Raw genomic sequence first — 16,213 nt, 5'->3', positions numbered from 1 at the left:
CATTGGCGAGGGACAAGCGAGGACTTAGATGGGTGGACGACTGCGCAGCTCGTGCCTCAGAAGCTGTAGCAGTCAGTTTTCCGCCTCAGGACTGCTTGGACATTGACGCATAGGTGAAAGAGAACGGTGGCGCGGTGAAGGTGACCAACGAAAAGCGAAAGGCTGGGCAATGGAAGTCGGCTGGCAATCGTGAGAGTATGCCACAGGTTGTTGTCCTGGCTGCATGCTATAAGGAGGTCGGAAGGGGTAACCTGGATATCTCGGTGCACTGGTGGTCGCCGCAAAACGCCGGCGACAGAAGCAGGCAACATGACCCGGAATTGTGCAAGCGTAGCAGATCGCCTGGTTGTCTGCAGTGCGCCAAGGGTTTGCGTACTGCAGCAGATCCCCACAGGCGGCGTCACTGGTAGTTGAATTGGTGGTTGAAGGGTCAATACCGGCAGAGGACGTGGCTTCATGACAGCATTCGCATATGTCAGTGGCACAGCGAGCGGAGTCGCTGGAGCGGCAGACGGCCTCGCAAATAATAGCAGCGCGGCAACAGGAGTCGGCTGGCCGGAGACATATAGTGCGTAGGTGCTTGCATGGCTGGGAAGAACGAAAGCTGTTGAGTAACTTCCTCACGCACAATCTCCTTGATCTGTAGTCGCCGCCAATGGTCAACGCGGCGAAGGTATCGTCTGTTGAGATCTGCCACCAAGGTAAGACGTGCTTAATTCGTTGCAGTAAGTAACAGATTACAGATTTAATAGATAAGATCAAAAGTTCTGCAATTTAAGTCTCTGCAGTAGATATGGCAAACAAAAGCGGCAGATGGTGGAAGTTGGGAAGAGTGCGATTTAACAGCTGATGCTGACATTGTAATACGCTTATGAAAGTTTGCACAAATCTGCTAAGGGCTTTTCCTTGGAGTCCAAGAGGTACTCCCCCTACTCCTGCAAGGTTGATGTGAAGGGGAGGAAAGCTTGATGAGTGGTAATGCAGCGTGACAGATGTGATCCAGACACTAAAGTTTAGCTTAAGTGCAGTGCTACCACATGTTGAGGCTCACCTGTGGACCACCGAGAGCAGCAGCGCCCACAGCGAGCCAGAGCCGTGTGAATGTAGCTACCAGGCCCAGCAGCCAGGCTCGCACCAGACTTGGGCCACAGGGCCCCAGCAGCTCTAAAAGCCAGTTTAATGTCCCTTCATCTGTGCCTCGGGCGTCCGACCGGCAACGGGCATAGGACCGTGACTCTGCATCCGACACCTTCTTGGGGAACGAATACGAGGCTGACCGCTGTGAGCATGCTAGTCGTGGTGCTCCATTTGCTGCTGCTGTTTCATCCAATGACCGTGTGCGTGATTCTGACAACCGAGAGCCACTCACGGTGCTGCCACCTACAGTCCCCGAGACGTCTTCAGACAAGAACTGCGAAGCTGCCTGCATAATGATACATTGTTAGGGTTGGTACCACAACACAAACCAACATAAGCAGTTGCAGCCACAACTATGACATTTAAAAAAATGAAAGGATAGCTTCCATTCGCAAAATCAACATACACGTAACACTGTAAAGAAAACTTGAGATAAAAATTTTTCTTACAAGATAAGACTATGGGCAAGTATCAAGGTTTGTAGTGATGCCAAATTTATACTCAGAGGAATCGGTGCTTCCACAACAACTAAGAAACAGTAACACAGTGAATTTGAGCCAGCCTGCAGAAGCCGGATGTCAAACGGAACCGTAACTGCACCAAGAACCAGAACTGCGCCAGAACCAAACCAATCTTTTTTCTGCCATCTTGTAACTGAACTCTAACTGAACTGATTTTATTATGAGGCATGCCATAGTGAGGGACTCGCAGATTTATTTTGGCCACCTGGGGTTCTTTAACATGCACTCAATGCATGGTACACGAGCGTTATTGCATTTCCCCCCATCGGAATGCGGCTGCCTTGGCCGGGACTCACTCCCGCATCCTCAGGCTTAGTAGCGCAACACCACAGCCACTATGCCACCACGACGGGTCTCAAACCGGAACTTCTTGGAGGAACTGTTTTGAACTGGTTCTACCAAAAGTATAGCCAAGGGTCATCGTTGCTGAAATTCTATGACAATGCATACCACTGTGCTGACGAGAGCAGGTAATGTGTCTTGTGCGCATTCAGCGCAGCATGCAGTGTGTTGCCTCAGAAATGGTCAGGTGGCTCAGTACAGTGACCTCATTGGCTTAATCAACCTCGAGCTTTTACAGTTTGCCAAGTTCCCACTGTTTGATCGCACTCTTTCCCAGATCTGTGATTCTGTATACTGATTTGGAACATTGTGTGACATAACTGCTGCGAAAGTTATCCATGGCAAGCGCAGACAGGGACAACTGAAAGAAGTATTCAGAATAGCTAAACTTTCTTTTTTAGTGGTGTTGGCTATTAATAAGCAATACCCTGAATTTATGCAGTTGTAAGCTCACTCTATACCTTTTATGTGATACTCTTCTTTGTTTGTGAAGCTCTATGAACATGCACTCTGGAGAAAGCCAGGCTGGGATATGCATCCTTATCCCTTTCAGTGCCAGCACCATAATAGTACATTCTCCACTTCCTCCAGTCGGACGTGTGCAGTAACACAAAGTTAGCAAACTGCGAGGCAATTCTGCCACCTGTTGCTTATTTCAAAAGCATATTTTCTCATCTCTACGAGTCTGCTCAGTGTGCGTTTTTGTTAGCGTGCTGCGGAATGAGCCTATTCTTGGGCATCATTGTGCTGCGCAGAGCATGCATCCGCCGATCGGAGGGGTGGCTCTCAAACTTAGTGCACTGCTACCACTGCATTTCTCCATTCAAATATCTGCGCCGTTGTGTATATCTGCCCCACTGTTGCGTGCTTCAGTCATCTGCAGTTATTGAAAATTATTTTATTATTTTTTTTGATCCTGACACAGCAGCGCTATTGTGGAAAGTGCATGTCAGAACGAAACTAGGTAAGACATACAAAATGTAAATAGAAATGTCAGGACCATACTAAGAGTGTTTTTTCCATTATTCATGTTATCTTCTTCCCTTTTGAATTAACAAAAATAAACTGTTGTGTTCATTTTATAATATCCAAGAAAGAAACCCAGTAGTGAAAGGGTCTTGACACACAAAAAAATTTTTTTGTCTGAGATCTCCACGTACACCTCTGAATGTCACACAGTGTGTGCAGAGCTCTGCTCAAAATGTCTCCACTGAATACTTGCCTGTTTCTACTTAGATGACGTCAGTTACTACAAATGAGTTGTTATGCACATATATTATTGTTCTTTTGCCTTTTTGACACTATGTACTTTAGCTAAAATTATATATATATATATACACACACACACATATATATATGTTCAGTGCTTTTACTATATCATTTACTTGTTCCCTCTAAATATTTCAGCTATAGATAATCATGGAGTCATCCAGACGAGGAAAAAAATGTTTGAAGAGTTGTATTAATTGCGACTGCTCACTTTTGCAAAATGATATCCAGTTTTATTATAATTAGACACCTTTCACTTTGACAAAAATGAAAATGTAATATGTGGTTACCATATTTGCACGATTCTAACACACACCTTTTTTTTAAAAGGTGTGCTCAAATTTGCATGCACATTACAATCGTAACTAATTCTACCCAACATCAAACATAAAACCAATTCTTACAAAAAAAAAAATCTCAATGGAAGGTAGCTAGCCACACTACCATCGATCGGGTTGTCTGAAGAAAGTAACACACGGACGATGGTTGCGTAAGCCTCCAGAAGTGTAGCATTTCTAACGCATAAAATGGAACTAAAGATGACTTTCTGTGGTCAGTACAAAGCGAAAAGGAGGTGTTGTCAAACTCCAATAGCAACTAGCCACTCAGATTCAGCTGTGTGTGTGCACCTTTGCATATTCTGTAAAATCGTTTTAACATGGTACGCGTCGACTCGGGTGTCGTTGCTTGATGTGCACAGTAGAATCAGTGCCAAGTTATTATTTTTTTTTTATATCTGGGCAGTAATATAATCGTGCGTTACAGTCGGTGGCGTTTTAGAATTGTGCAAACACGGTAGTTAAAAGGGCAGCTCTGACGTTTTTTAACGATGTTAGAATATAGTCATTTTCGAGTGGCATTGACAGTCCTGTCACCAGTAGGGCAGTGCAATTTGCTTTGAAATTCACCAATAATTTTAAATAACCGATAAACAAGATACTGAAACTGAAACGGGTAGCTTCTTCGTGTGACGTCACACTGAGTCGATGATGTCAAATCCTACACTACCATAATGTAAACACGCAGAACATGTGCTAAATACGCCGTCGTGGTGGCGCTAACTCCAAAGAAGCGAAGTTGATGATGTCTCCTGACGACACAGGGAGCTTTTATAGAGTTTCCGAACTAGACAGTGACAGTGGCAATGTAGTCTCCGATGTGACAAACACAGGGTGGCCAGTAGAAAGTCAAGAGTCAGGAACGCAACCAATCTTTAAAATTCTTTTTCAGGAAAACAATGATTTGCAGCCGTATAGTTTGGCACAGATAATCAGAGTGCAAACGAGAGCATATATTCAAAATTTTATTAAGATCAGTGGACATCGAAAAATCACCGGAGTTGCCCTTTAAGCACATATGCACATAGAAGAATGGGCCTGGACCATTCTTCTATGTTCATACAGTATCGATTTAAAAAATGGCGGCTGCCAGTCGCGTGTTACCACATCTGTCCTGAAAGCGCGGCTTTCATTTTATTGAGTCATAAAGCTCCGAAGATGATGTGCTTCTGCGTGAAAGCATTGACAATGATGGCAGTCTTTTCATGGTTATAGAAACATCCAGTGACTCTGATATAGCCGACAACGAAAATGGTTTGATGAAGCGTGGCAGAGAACTAAGTTATATGGACAGAACCTTCTGCCAGCGCCTCCTCATTTTACATTTGTATATTGTCAGACAAAAGTTGTGAATTTACTACTCCCATGTCAAATATATTTAGAATCTGCAAAAGATTTGACATTCAGATGTGCAATAAAAAAGAACATTTTATGAACACATCTTAAAATATTTTGCTGAGACCTAAAAGGGACACTAATGGCTGATGCTAAGTTGACATTGACTGTTTAAATACCATTCCAGAAACCTCGCAACGCTTGTTTCGTGCCAAGACTTAGTTTACGAGAAAACTGCATCTGAAGAGTCCAAATACCTTTATCACAATTCAAGTCTCCTGCCATCCAACCGGGGGAGCGGTGACATTGTGTACGCCATACGCCATCACCACCCTTTGCTGCCGTCGGTACAGGCGGTAAGTAAAACGGCACCCGACAGACGGTGGTACCGAGCCAAAACAGAGCAGTGGATTCGCAGCTGCAGCTACTTTTTGGTCACGTGGCATAGACCATTCGAGCATCCCGCGACATGATATGAAAGTTGAATTCCCTTGTACTTGCAGTTTGGGCGAGTTTCGCGAGCCAGCAAAACCAGCGCAGCACTACACGATAACGAAACCACTGAAACCTGAAAGCGTGGGCGGTGCGGAGTCGAGCGAAAACAAAAACCTCTCGAACGCCCGCGTCGTTGTCAAGGGTAATTTCAATGAGTTCTTTTTTCTGAAAAGGAAATAGAACAGGACAAGTAGCATTTTATTTCGTCTTATAATACAACACAAGCATGTTTTTTGCAACGAATGGTTGAGTACTAGTCACAGAATGTAACTGAGGAGTGCGTTCGTCATCGGGCAAGTACTTGAATGTCCCGGAAGAGTCTCTAATCATGTCCTGCAGTTACCTCAATTTCTTGATTATTAAGGCTCTGTTTGCGATAATATTGGCACCTTAAAGATTCTCAAACACTAATCTATCACTTTCGCTTGACTTAATATTTGCCTTTAGTGTCCCCTTTAAAGCGTTAAGTGACGTAGCAAACCTACACAAAAGAGCCAATTATATTAAAGTAGCGTCATCCAGTTAGATGTATATGGCATACTTAAGGGGCCCTTTCACCTGGCCCCATAGCTAATTTTGGTTATATGCTGGAAGTTGTTACGTGTCCTCTAGGGAGCGTTCTCTGCCGCAAAAAATTTTTCAAATCACCTCATTAATAGCCGAGATAGAAATATTTCAGTGCAGCAAACCCATGATTTCAGCAGGCAGGGCTCCACTGCCAAGCTCTCTCCATTCGCCCCATCTAGCCTTCGCAAGTGAAGTTCCTTCCCTGCATTCTCCCATACCAGACCTCGAGGATCGCGTGACGCATAAGTCACATGGCCCTGCGTTCATTTTTTTTTTCTCTCGCTTTTTTTTTTCTTTCGCTACGCCTTTCCGCTAAGCGTGGCGCGCGCGAGCTGTTGTCTCGTTCGCGCAGCATACGATTATGCACGCTGTGCACAAGGAAACATGACTAGCGGTATAAATCAGTGCTACACGAATACTGAGGCAGAAAACGCGGATCGCAGAGCCTGATCACGCGCTGGAACAAAGTAAAAAATGGCATAGTTTCGACACCTGTGCACATGACTGCACGACCGTGGGATCAAGCAGACAAAGCAGATGAAATGGAAGTACATCGCTCTTGCTTCGGAGCGAAGTAAAACAAAAAACATGCAGACATTCCGTTTGTGTGTTTTATTATTTCTCTAAACCTCAATTCGTCAATTCAAGCAACGGATCACACAAATAACAGATGCTGCCTTGAATAATTCTCGAAGTCACAAGCCACCACGAGCTACGCCACACTGCGAACCCGATTACATAGGCGCGGGAGCCTGACTACGTCATCGTCCCTCTCCGGGCGGATTCGCCGCAAGTGAAGAGGGAAACAGCGTTCGGATTGAAATTTCAGGCCTTTCCACAGCACGCAGCAATGTAATTCTTGGCAAACTTGATCGTTGGTGCACATTGTATGCTCTGCGCTTATCAGCTCAAAATGGCCAGACCTGGTGAGGGGCCTTTAAAAAATATTTTTGTTTACATTATCCTTGCAGAAGATTAAATACCATCATAATAATAATTCATGGTAATAATATTATTATAAATTATGTTTAAGTGATAAATTTCCATTGTACTAGTACAAGAAAAAGATGCATGTTTTGCAAAAAAAAAACAACCTGATACAACGTAGTATGGGACGCAGCACAGAAATAGATGCATTTCATTTAGTAAAATAGAATACTCCTGTCATAGCATTTTTCCTAGGTGTGTACATTCTTACAGTGGTTAACCGTTCACCATAAACAAAGAAATTTTAGCTTGAAACAATTCTGGCCAGTTGTCACCTAAATCTCATTAATGCCAAATAAGCATCAGTAAGACCTAGCTGAAACACCTGTACACTTGGGCAACAAGACAAGTGCCATTTTGTTCTTGTGTGAAAGACACAAAAACAAAAGTACAGCACAGCTGAAATTCTATATAATAAAGTTCCTACCTATTCTAACGTTTTTACAAAACTGTGAATTTTAGCAGTATTGAATACACAAATAAAATAGAATTGGATACTAGTAAAACTGAACTTAGAGCCGAGACCTAAGACACAGGAGGGTTGTATCTTCTAAAAGTTACACAAAGCCATACATTGTAGCCACTGGGGCTCTCAGATGGAATCCACACAGGCTTCTATGTTACCTCCTTCAGTTATGCTTTTTGTGACAAACAATGGCATCTGATTGCGCTCATGTGCTCTTCAGAAGCTGCACTCTGTAGAAAGTCTGGATATCTTCAAGCCCCATGATGTGATCATGTGAGAATTCAAAAGCATAATGCAATGTTTTGAATATGGTGTGCATGGTGCAGCTCTTTAAGTCTGCAATCTTGCACCTCAATGCACACAGAATTTGAAATGTTGCTGTTTACTTTCAGTTCATGTGCTACATGGCTGCACAATAAAACTCCACCATTGTTTTCCTCCTCTAGCTCCTACAGGCACTGCTAAGTGTTAAAGGCTCCCTCACCAGTCCCCATAGCAAATTTTGGTTATACACTGGAAGTTGTTACGTGTTCTGCCGCAACAATTTTTCAAATCGGCTCATTAATAGCCAAGATAGTGTTGCGAACCCATGATTTCAGGAGCCGAGCTTCACTGCAAACATGGACGCTCTCTCCACTTGCCCCGTCTAGCCCCCGCAAGCGAAATTCCTTCCCTGCATTCTCCCATACAGGAACTCAAGGATCGCATGACGCCTACGTCATGGGCCCCGCCTTCTTTTTCTACATGTTTTTTTTCTCCTAGCGTTTTTGCGGCACGGCGCACTTCTGCTGATGGCGTCACATGCAAGCTGTTGCGATGTTGCAAAGCACACGATTTTGCACGCTGTGCACGAGAACACCTGACTAGCGGTATAAGTCTGTGCTACGTGAATACTGAGACAGACACAAGTGGATCTCAGAGCATGATCCCGCATTGGAACGTGGTAGAAAATGATATAGTTTCGGTGTCTGCGCGCACGACTGCACAACATGGGAACAAGCAGACGAAATGGAAGTACATCTCTTTTGCTGCAGTGCAAAGTAAAAGAAAAGCATGCAGACATTCGGTTTGTGTGTTTTATTATTTCTGTAAGCTTTAATTCGTCTATTCTAGCAACATATTACACAAGTGACAAATGTTGGCTTGTATAATTCTCGAAGTCACGTGTCACCACGAGCGATGTCACAGTGAAAACACGTGTACGTAGTCACATCAGCACGTGCACGACATCCTCCGTCTTGGAGCTCGGCGGCCGCGAGGAGAAGGAAAAACGGCGTTCGATTTGGAATTTCAGATCTTTCCGCGGCACGTAGCGACATGATCGTTATAGCGCAATGTATATGCTCTGCACTTGTCAGCTCAAAATAGCCAGACCAGGTGAGGGGCCCTTTAATGGGTGAGAATTTCATCAATTCAGAACTGCAGCACAAGATTGGCTAGGCCACTTAAAGGGCGACTCCGGTGATTTTTCAATGTCCCCTGACCTTAATAAAATTCTGAATATACGTCCTCTTTTGCACTATGATTATCTGTGCCAAACAATATGACTGCAAGTCATTTAGTTTTTCTGAAAATAAATTTTAAAGATTAGTTGCATGTTACTGACTCATGCCCATGATTATGAGTTTCTAGTGGCCACCATATGTTTGTGACGTCCGAGTCTACACCGCCGCTTCGCCCTGAAATGGCGAAGCTGGCTCCCTTTTCACCGAGACAATGGCTGATAATCATAATTTTGACAGACGTAATGACCAGTGCTTCTCTTCGTCTTGCCGCAGCAAAATGTGTTGAGCCTGGTGTTCGTCAGCTGCCTTGCATGGCGGTGGCGGGTCAAAAGCAAATGGTGATCCTTCAGCGCTCATATCGTTGCTGAAATTGCTGCTGTCTAGTTCAAAAGAGCTGGAAAAGCTCCCCGTGTTGTCAGAAGCTATTGTAAGCTTCGCGTTTTCTGCCGTTAGCAACAAGTGTACTGTGTGTTTACATTACAGTAGTGTAGGATTTGAAGTCATCAACTTGTCATAGGCATCACACAAAGCAGCTACCTGTTTCGGTGCCGGTACCTCATTTATTGGTTATTTAAAACTATTGATAAGTTTCTAAGCAAACTGAACCACCGTACCGGTAACAGGACTGTCAATGCCATGTGAAAATGACAATATACTAATATGGTTAAAAAAAACGCCGTAGTTGCCCTTTAATGAAAAGAAAAGCAACCTTTATTACAAAACAGTGAAATCAAACAAAGTGATTAAAAAATGCAGTATGAATTCTGAAAGGCTGGGCAGTATGATAGGACACACCCTAGACTTTTGAAATTTCGTAACGCCCCATACTTAACCAAGACAGGATCAGTCACATCCTAATGTTAGCCATGCTTCATTTGTAACATTACTGAAAAACTTTCAACCTTAGCCAACACAAAATGAAGAATAAAAAGAAAAGCTTGCAAGAAGAGCACTACTTCATGTGGTGACAACACTTACATCGCCCAGCGAGTAGGACAACCTTGTTTGCTCTCCTAAGTTTGTGCACCTAGTTTCAGATGACGCCAGAAGTGGTTCCTGCTTTGTTGTTTGTATCTGTGTAGAAATGCTTGCCTCTTTCGGTGTATCTAAGAATGACGAAGAAAAAAAAAATCAAGATGATTCATTCAATGCAATCTCCACTAAAAAAGTCACCTTCTCATTATTTTTAGTCGACAGACCTCAAGTCAATTAAGAAACGGCATACTTTAAGTACCATCAGCATTGCCAAGCAATAACCAGTGGGATTATTGGCAAGGTTACATATTGGCACTCTGAATGCAAGGCTCTGGTTGCCACATGTGCACATGGTTAAACAGGCACGACAAGTGATTATAAATGATGGCATTGAAAGCATCAAAGATGTGTTGCTCTCAAGAGTTGCAATGTCTGTATAAGACCTTCATGGGCATTTTAACTGCTGTGGTTTTACTCAACAGTCACCAGATTTGGCAGCAACACAGAATTTAGATAGCAAATCACAATACAGTGAGCAGCTGGAAGCCATTCAAATGCATCTTTAAATGGACCCATTTCTCCAAATTCTGCTAAACCAGAATTCTAGTCTTCACAAAATGTTGCATATTCCAGGCAGATCATGTAAATATTTGAAAACTTGCAACTACAAACATCAACAACAAAAACTGGTCCCTAGAAGACATTTAGAAACAATACAACTGCCACCTAAATTGAAGCCAATGATGACACACATATCAAGATTCAATGGCACACATGTGCAAGATCAGCACTCCCGATACAGCGACAGGGTAACATCACGCAAGACAGTCTAAATAACAACAGGAGTTATAGTGACATGCCTCTGAACACTGTTAGGGCTGTTCAAAACAATGTAAGTAAATACTAGACATTACATATGGCCCTCTAACCCGAGCAGTGCTACCAAAGATCTTCCTCATAGAAAAGATTTAGCTGAAACAATGGCAATAGGTCTTCAATTAACCAATACAAGCAGCGCTGCATTTAGTTTGTAGCAATTCATTAACAATATTTCCCTGGCCTGCACCATCACACATGCTGCACATTGCGAGAAAACTAACAAAGAAGTCACATTACTTCATGGCAGAGAATAAGTGCTTGATGCTCCCTCTACAAGAATTTCGTCTTTTGCAGTAAGAAATGTGGTCATGTCAAATGAACCTGGTATATAATCGCAAAGAGCTGCAGAAAGCTTGTAAATACACTGTGAATGAGCTCAACAAATGCGAAACTGAACAGAAAAAATAATTAAATTATGGGGTTTCATGTGCCAAAACCATGATCTGATTACGAGGCACGCTGTAGTGGGGGACTCTGGAAATTTGGACCACTTGAGGTTCTAAACATGCACCTAAATCTAAGTACACAGGTGTTTTCGCATTCTGAACAGAAGCGGTCACCAATCTTAAACATCCGAACTGTTAGTGAAAGTGCAATGATAGCCAAATTACAAGAGAACTAAGATTGTGTCCTTATGGACATAAAAAGACCAGTCAGCATTACCAGTCTACACCATTAAGTTTTTATCTCCATCATTAAGTTATTAAGCTTTGAGTTTGACTGGATATGCAGCAACTGGTGTGCGATTGTGAACAATGCTCCTGTATGGGAGCTTAAACGTTATTAAATTTATTCCTTTCCAAACACCAATTGCATCTCGAATATGAAAAAAGAAACACCCCAAAAAAGTCAAAGGATTCACGCTACCTTGGTTAAAGATGCCAGGCTAAGGCCACCTAGCAAGTTCATAGATTACCTATACTTTTGTGATGCCCTGCAATGCTCATGTGTTTTTCTCTATATTTCAATTCTCCATTAATTTTCTTTGCTATTAAAAATTAAAGCCACCATCAGCAGGGTATCTTGACCAGGAAAACAGAGCATGGTCAAAGTCATGTCAGTCAAATATACAATAAGCACAGTGTGGCTGTGCATAAAGGTGTTGGATAAGCTGTGCTAGGATAGTCCACAATGGCAAGAGTGGAAGCAAGATACATAAGGAAGCAGCAAAGACTTTTGCTACATTGTACCATGCACTGAAATCTACGAGTCATGGAGATGGTAGAGGTATTATTACTGCATTCGTCCTTACAGCTGTCACCCTTAAGAGAGTACCGACACAAACATTTTTTGCCCCCCCTCCCCCCCTTTTTTTTTGCTTCTTAAGGTAGCTGTCTACTCCATAGTTATGGCAAGAAGTCTCGATTTCTCGACAGCACCACAAATAAATAATTACAGCACCTTTTGTATGCCCTACCAAAAAATGCCCGTTAAGCAGAGCACTGCTTCGAAAGTGAAAAACGTTACTTCTCAGGTCACCAAAAGCGGAGATGACAGGGTGTGGTTGCTGAAGGCCATACAATGACCATGTCGCTGAAAGCTGCCAAACTGACCCCTTTGATTGTTCGCTTTTCTTGGAAACGCAGGGGGACACTCTCCACCCTAGTGTCCCGTCAAGTACTGAATTGACTCCGCTTTGGCCATCACAGCCAGTGTGTAAGTGGTATGTGGTACCACGAGACTGCCACAACAGGTTTCGGTGACAAAACCCGACCTTGTTTAGGTCCAAAGCCACACTGCTTTTCGCGTGCATTTTGAAATGGTCATATATTTTAAAAGTTTACGTAATTAATTTGCTGTGCTCTCAGGAAATTGAGACTCCCAAACGTAATTTCTGGATTGAGGGCTACTAATAAAGTAATAAAGATTGGAGAAAAAGCTTTGTCAGTACTCCTTTAGATAAGCCTGTAACATAGGGCACACAATGCAAGGAAGTCTGTGCACCCTCAATATATTTCATTTGGTGAGGTCTGTATGTAATGTAAGGAAGTCCATGCAATCTCAATAGGAAGTTTTAGATGTTGCGCACCAAAAATTTAGGGACACAAACCGTTTGATTTACAAAAGAATGCAATAAGGTATAGGAAAGAAAGCAAAAGGCATACAAAAGAATGCAAGCAGGGCATGGTGATCTGGGTGCGCAAAGGTCCCTTTGAGTACCCAAAGCTGTTTGTGTATGCACAATCTAAAACTCCCTAATATCATATTTCATTTGTCGATGCCTGTGTGCACGTTGCCAAAGGTTTCGAAGTAAGTGCACAAGTAACAAGATCTGTCACCAGGCTATGCATTCTGAATTAATCACTTTCAATGGATAGTCATTGGCTAAGCTAGCAGGCAGAACACTTCGTCTCTCCTGTAAGACATTGTCAGACACTACATCACACAAGTACCCCTGAAAGTGATCAGCCAAGAATACAGCCCCTTGTTCTTCTGCAGGGCATCCATAGCACTCCTCATTCTCTAAAGTTGAACAGTGACAACTGTCCCGCATTCATCAAGAGTACTCAAGCACTCACAAGCTTCTCTGGGGCCCTAGCGCATAGCCAGAACACAGCTACAGTTCCTACATACAGCGCCTTCATAGACAATGGCACTTGCCGCAATAGCGCAGTGGCTATGGCAATGCGCTGCTGAGCACGAGGTTGCGGGTTTGATCCTGGCTACGGTGGCTGCATTCTGATGGGACAGAAGACAAAAGCGCTTATGTACAAGTGCCCCATTAAAAAACCCCAGATGGTAGTAGTCAAAATTATTCCAGTGTGCCACTATGGCACACCTCATAATCAGATTGTGGTTTCGGCACATAAAGCACCAGAAATTTATTTTTCAATACTTTTGGCAAGGGCTGTGCATGCAACAAACAACATAGTAGGTACTGCATAATACAATGCGCTCACATAGCAGGGCTTTGCTACCCTTTGAAAATCCTGCAGGAAGTTTAAATGCAGGCAAACCTCCTTACTGTGTCACCTATAATTGAGCAAGCATGGGTTGGCATAGTCAGACACGAGTACACCAACTCACACTTGCTCCACTCATTTCACAAGCATGAGATAATGTGTTAATGAGTAGATGCAAGTATGAACAGGAATGAGTGCCAGTTAATTTGAGTGGACGTGAGCATAAACAGGAGTGAATGTCGGTTAACTTGGGCACAAACGAATGTCAGTGACAGTGATTTTGAATGGGTGTTATTATGTACATGAGTGTTGGTGAGTGGGAACAAATACGAGTAAATATTAAACCTAAGTGATCTTGAGCGCGATGGCGACAAGTGACGAGATGGCTCTCGCATGCACTCATCGCTTATAAGTTGAACCCCATGTGAGCGATGACTTTGAGCGACTCTCCCCCGTGTTGCAGGTACGATGGCCGCAAGCACACACTAAAACTAGCGTGAAACTTTCTCTAAAAACTTAAGTTGATCTGTTTTGCTGTGAAGAGCAGTATAAAATATTCTTGAAGGTCTTGCAGCAGGCCTTTTTACCTTTGCCTGCATCAAAATTCGGTCGTTTGCTTGTTCTGTGCGACAACCGGTCGTATGTCACTGATGTATAGGCTGTTGCAGCTTCGCACTATTGGATAGTCGCTCAAACCACTTACAAACAACCAGTGGCGTAGCTAGGTCGTCTGGCACCCGGGGCCCATAGGTCTTTTGTCACCCCACGCCCCCGGTGTAGCCGGCGGAAAGAGGGGTGTACACACCCCCCCCTCACTGGCCCCTTGCACCCGGGGCCCACGGCCCCCCGGCCCCCCCTGTTGCTACGCCACTGCAAACAACGAGTGACAAATTCTAGATTTCCAGAACCAAGGGATCAAGCGACAAGAATGAACAATTTGTTTGCGCAACAGCCCATTTCATTGCTTGAAGCAGTCACTGTCGCACACAAGATTGCTCACATGTGGTTTGGGGTTCATAAATTGAGTGGGTGTTTGCAAGTATTAAGTGACTATTAACAAGAGTGAGAGTTGGAGAGTATGAGCAGGCATGAGTAGGAACGTGAGTGAGTGACGACAAGTCTGTGTGTACATGAGTGCGAGTGAGTATATATCTTGTGAGCATATTCATGAGTATCCGCTAATTCTGTTGCCTATGTGTGTCACACGATGTTAAACTGATCCCATATGGCTAGTACTTAAAAATGCGCCCGCTTAAATGAGTAATAAGCATAGAATATGTTAAGAATTATTTTTAATTCTGAATATACAATTTCAAATCTCAATCAAATGGGTGCAAATTTCAACACATGTCCGAGTTATTTCAGCTACACTTGAGCGCGTAATCGGGAGAGATACCGCACACACAGAATCGGCCGGTACATTCAACATAAACTCAGTATTTCTCAAGCCGCATGAAGGGCATATTATGTGTTCAAATACACAAAAACAAAACCACCACGGCTTCTGACGACACAAGATAGAACTCTAAACCAGGTTCTTTAGGGTGTAAACAAAAAAAAGGGGGGAAGACAAAGAACCGTACTACGTAAAGAGACCGCGTACTACGTAAAGAGACCCGAATCATGTTTAGAAGTAGCCTCCAGTGTATCATTTCTTGCCCACTTCCGAGACAAACAACACATAGCGTTCTAATGTGCTTGCAGAACTTATTGGCGGATAAATGTACGCAAGAAACACCATCATTTCTCAAGCTGGCCTGCGTTTAAGGAAGTGCCGGGGAGAAAAGAGCATCTTAAGATGATTGAACAGACGTGCTAACCTGCAACGTTCGTACAAAAGTGCCCACATAGCCTCTAAAATAAAACGTGTGAAAGAACGTTTCTGAAACGGAATACGTATTTACAGCAAGGATTGCTACACACAAGCCATTGTACAGCTGCCCCCACTTGGTTGCGAAGATTCGATTAAATCGGATCCACTATTAGGCTTACACGATCGCAAACGTAAAACAATCTGATGAATGATCAACACGTCAAAGTACACTACAAGAGGAGCGTTAACCTTGACTATGGTGCTTTTCTTGACCCATAATTTTCATCCATCGAGCATCAGAGTTTTCCAATATCTTCTTTCTTCTAATTTCTCTCCTACGAACTGCTTGCTCGGCGGCGTCCTCCATTATGCGAACGCTTACAGCGCCATCTCACAAAATAACAAGTGGACAGTCAGCTCAATTGGCTCAATCTCGGAGGTCATACGTGGTCATACTACTGATTTTATTCATCATCAGCAGCAGCAGCCTATGGGGCTCTTGCATTGCCCAGGGGGCGCTGCGAAAAAGGTGCTAAAAAGCGCCCTCTGTCCTAAAATGGGTCGTACCAAGCTCGGTCGTCTGCTTCGGAAAGCACGTTTACAATATGGACCCGCCACTTTCGGTTGTGTTGTATCACGGCCTACAGCGAATATCGGGCGCCGAAGATTTTTTCAGGAGTG

At 43.5% G+C, this 16,213-nt stretch overlaps 1 protein-coding gene across 1 annotated transcript in view; it reads right to left on the bottom strand.

Moving 5' to 3' along the window:
• The window catches only part of LOC126548122 (uncharacterized), a 33,271-nt gene extending 17,321 nt beyond the window's left edge, over positions 1 to 15,950 (bottom strand). Inside the window, exons 1-3 of the mRNA XM_050196237.3 lie at positions 15,782 to 15,950; positions 9,941 to 10,068; positions 1,052 to 1,423 (exon numbers count right to left, since the gene is read on the bottom strand). Coding sequence (XP_050052194.1) covers positions 1,052 to 1,423; positions 9,941 to 10,068; positions 15,782 to 15,899 — 618 coding nt within the window. The 5' untranslated portion in view covers positions 15,900 to 15,950. The remainder of the gene's footprint in view (positions 1 to 1,051; positions 1,424 to 9,940; positions 10,069 to 15,781) is intronic.
• Positions 15,951 to 16,213: the final 263 nt, after the last annotated feature.

This window comes from Dermacentor andersoni, chromosome 1 (assembly GCF_023375885.2).
Source record: "Dermacentor andersoni chromosome 1, qqDerAnde1_hic_scaffold, whole genome shotgun sequence".
NCBI classification, from domain to species: domain Eukaryota; kingdom Metazoa; phylum Arthropoda; class Arachnida; order Ixodida; family Ixodidae; genus Dermacentor; species Dermacentor andersoni.
This window is presented reverse-complemented; position numbering and strand designations above follow the sequence as displayed.